General features: G+C 39.4%; 1 protein-coding gene across 1 annotated transcript; it reads left to right on the forward strand.

Annotated features, from left to right (window-relative positions):
* Positions 1-612: 612 nt before the first annotated feature.
* LOC120079243 (uncharacterized) lies at positions 613-1,083 on the forward strand. Its single transcript, XM_039033403.1, has one exon. It carries the CDS (start codon positions 613-615, stop codon positions 1,081-1,083), a length of 471 nt encoding a protein of 156 aa, XP_038889331.1.
* Positions 1,084-3,994: the final 2,911 nt, after the last annotated feature.

A 3,994-nucleotide genomic window follows, 5' to 3' on the forward strand; every position in this document is an offset into this window, starting at 1 on the left:
CCTTCTGGAGGACACTTTGGGGGGCAGCGGAACGCTGCCAAAGTCCTACCGAGTGGCTATTTTTGGCCAACACTATTCAAGGATGCCCATGCCTATGTTGTGCAGTGCGATAGATGCTAGAGAACAGGGAATATGTCTAGAAGAAATGAAATGCCCTTGACTTCAATCTTGGTAATCAAATTATTTGATGTATGGGAAATCAAATTTATGGGCCCATTTTCGCCTTCAAAAGGTCATAAATACGTTATGGTCGTGATTGACTATGTATCGAAGTGGGTTGAGGCCATCGCATATGCTAAGAATAATGCGGCCACGATGGCGAAATTTCTCAAGAAGAATATCTTTACCTGATATGGAACGCCCCGTGCCTTAATCAGTGATGAAGGCTCACACTTCATCAACCGCATCATTACCAACCTGTTGACAAAGTTTAATGTCAGCCACAGAGTTGCAACCGCCTATCACTCACAAACCAATGGGCAGGCAGAAATTTCTAACAGAGAGATCAAGACCATCTTGGAAAAGGTAGTCAGTACCTCCAAGAAGGATTGGTCACCTAAGCTCGATGAAGCATTGTGGGCATATAGGACTGCCTTCAAAACTCCAATAGGCATGTCCCCATATGGTCTGGTCTTCGGAAAAGCTTTTCATCTGCCCCTCGAGTTGGAACACAAGGCAATGTGGGCAAGCAAAAAGCTGAACTCTGATCTGGCAAGCGTGGGGAAAGTCCAAAAGTTGCAGTTGAATGAGCTGGTCAAGTGGCGAATGAACGCCTACGAAAATGCTAAGATATATAAGGAGAGAACCAAAAAGTGGCATGATGACCGCATAAACAACCGAACATTCTTCGAGGGTCAACAGGTACTTCCTTTTAACGCACATTTACGATTGTTTCCAGGGAAGGTGAAATCCCGCTGGTCTGGGCCATTCCGCATCAAGACTATTTTTCTCCATGGCACAGTGGAGCTAACAACTGAAGATGGGAGCAACACATTTAATGTCAATGGTCAACGAATTAAGCCCTACTATGGGGGTGATGTGGAACGATGCATGGAGACCATCGACTTAGGCAAGCAGGATTGACCGCTTGCGAGGATGCTATTGCGGTAACTTTGTAAAATTTCTTTCAATCAGCATCCCTATATCTATGTTTAATTGCTTTCTTTTTCAGCTTTCATTTACTGAATTCTAAATTGCGATATTTACTGTTTATTAGAATTAGCTTTTACAGCTTTATGTGTTGACTTTCAATTTAATTTAATTGTGTACTTCCATGTCATGCTTTATTTCTTTACTTTTATGCATTAGTAGTGTTGTTCTTAAAATTTATGTGAATGACTGAATAAAACGATGAACACCGCAAAGTCTTATCGACTTGTGTGTTGGATGAATTAAAAAGAAAAAAAAAATCGGTGTGCATTGCTATGATGGGTGCATCCTGCACTAATAAGATACATTTGCGTTCATCTTACCCAAATGCATTGTGCTGAGGGGTGTGTTGCGATCGTATGTATTTTTCGCCCATCCTTAGCAAAAACGCACTATGTTGAGGTAGTGTTGCTCTAGTAGAAATACAGTGCACCCGTCCTCTAGAAATGCGTTAAGTTAAGGGGTGTGATGTGTTGATACATGCGTTGTTGCCCGTCCTCTGCAAATATGCATTTGCGTTAATGGATGCGTAGCGTTAATCATTAGCGTTACTTCAATGTCATGCATAGATTGGCACACAACCGTAGTTGGATGTTCGCATGACACCCGTGGGAACAAGCCAAAACGAATGGTGTAACCATGATTAGCAGTCTCTAATAGAATGACGCAAACTAGACCACCGCATACAGATGCACCAAGTTATTTTTGCATGAAGAGGTAAACATTCCTTTCAAAACAAGAAAGGAATTTTTGAGTAGAGATTTGTTGTAAAAGAATAAAGTAGGGCATGCTTATGAATTATTAAAGGATGGACGGAAATTGAGTTGTTAAGTAATGTTGTCTAGGTGGAGCATTCGAAGCAACCAATCGATGCAAAGAATTGATCGATATTGCCTTAGTGGAAGATATGCTTAAGGACAAGCATATATCTAAATTTGGTGGTGTGATAAATTGTGGAAATACAAGTTATTTATACTTTTTTATTTAGATATTGCAGCTAAAAGAAAGGAAAGTTGAATTGATAGTATAAAAATTGGCTAAGAAGTGCGAAAATTATAAAATGTCGTCAATACACCCACTAACGCTATTGCGATGGTAGAATAGAATGTTTCGGTTTCTCTTTGCAGGAAATTAGTCATCGCATGCGTTCATGGCTCAAAGATAAAATAAACAATGCATCTCGTCGCATTGTGCCCATCAATCGAGAACGAAGAGATGATCAACGCAATGACAGTGCATGCAACAATTGATCAAGAACTCTAGTGATCAATGCAATTTCAACTGCATGTGGTAATAAAAAATAACACCGCATGCGGCGATAGATCAAAGATGTAAAGAGCAACGCATTTGCCAAAAATTTTGACAAATGTACAGCTTTCAGCTGTGCATTTCTAAAGGATTGATTGTGTAACAGAAGGAATATTCACTCTACCATTTCAGGAACTACCATAACTATACAGTGGGGACCAAAAAGTCAAAGAGCCATGCTTTGCCTATAAATAGCTTATGCGAATTCACTAAAAGATATACATGAATACATAGAGACATGCATATACTGATTATGAGAGAGAGACTGGTCTGAAGCGACTGTCAAGAGTAGATCTGGGAGAATCACGATACAAGGGTAAGAGGTGAGTCTTCGAGCAGAGAATTATTCTGATCCCCATAGTTGAAGCTCTATGCGAAGGTCAATTCTACTGGGAAAGCAAGCCTGAGAAGGAAGCTTTCTTCTCCATTATTTCCACACGCCGGTAAGCATAACCTCTGTTCAGGATCTGTGTCAAGACGTTGACACTCTTTCTGTATTCGTTTCTAATCTCTACTTCATCATCTGTATTCATCTTCTTTACACTTTCATTCACAACATGTATCAAACGCTTAATCTTAGAATTAAATGTTATGATAATTTCCATTGTCATTTCTTTGTCTCAAGCAACAAATATTTAATGAATTGCATAGCGTTTCTTCTCTAGCTTGTATATGCTTAAACGCATGTCAAGGTATATTGTGAATTCATTACAAAAGTAAAGTTCCTATGATTAAGTATGCGTTTTTGGAGGAAGGCTATGATAGAATGAGTCTTTGTGTAAATAGTATGCAATTATGCTTGATTTGATGCTAGGAAACAACCATTGGTACTGAAGGACACAAAGAAGGTATCTGGGTAATAGTACCTAAGGTGTTGACGATACTTAGAAAACTCCACGTGCACGTAGGTAGTTCTGAATGAGAGGCCAAAGTATGGGTCTCCTAGGCCATATACCAGCAAAGAGAGGCCGAAGTATGGGTCTCTTGGCCGGTGACAGACGTTGGGAGTTAGAGCGATGTATGCTCGTTCTCAATTAAGGAGTAATGATATTTAATGATGTTTAAGAATGTTTATCAATGTTTATGTTTAGAGGAAGTTGCTTGAGATGCTCATCGATATATTTACATTTTTATAATGATATGATGCATGGTGTAATATAATTTTATAATCACTCACTGGGCTACTATCTCACAGATTTTCTATGTTTTCCTTTTCCAAGTAGCAGTCAGATTTCTCAAGGTTGATCCTACTGCTGCTTGCCACTGAAAGGCCCGGCTTGTTAAGAAGAATTTAGGTTGATGGTCTATCTATGTACACATGTTTTGAGAGGGATTAGGGCTTTGTTAGTGAAGTTTTGGCCCAATTGTAAATATTTTACCTGTGGATGTTATGTTTTGACTATTTGCATGTGATTATACAAGCTTATGTAGAGCCTTATGGAGGCGTGCTACATGTGTACATTAACAATGTTTATCAGGTTGGTATTCACGTTAGAGGACTCAGGTGGTAAGTGCTGGCAATAAGGCTAGTAACTAC

The sequence above is a fragment of the Benincasa hispida genome, chromosome 6 (genome assembly GCF_027475165.1).
Source record: "Benincasa hispida cultivar pf3 chromosome 6, pf3_genome.v1.1, whole genome shotgun sequence".
Classification (NCBI taxonomy): Eukaryota; Viridiplantae; Streptophyta; class Magnoliopsida; order Cucurbitales; family Cucurbitaceae; genus Benincasa; species Benincasa hispida.

Excerpts from the sequence above, each read along its gene's own strand:
- LOC120079243 (XM_039033403.1), top strand. The coding sequence starts at position 613 with ATGTCCCCATATGGTCTGGTCTTCGGAAAAGCTTTTCATCTGCCCCTC.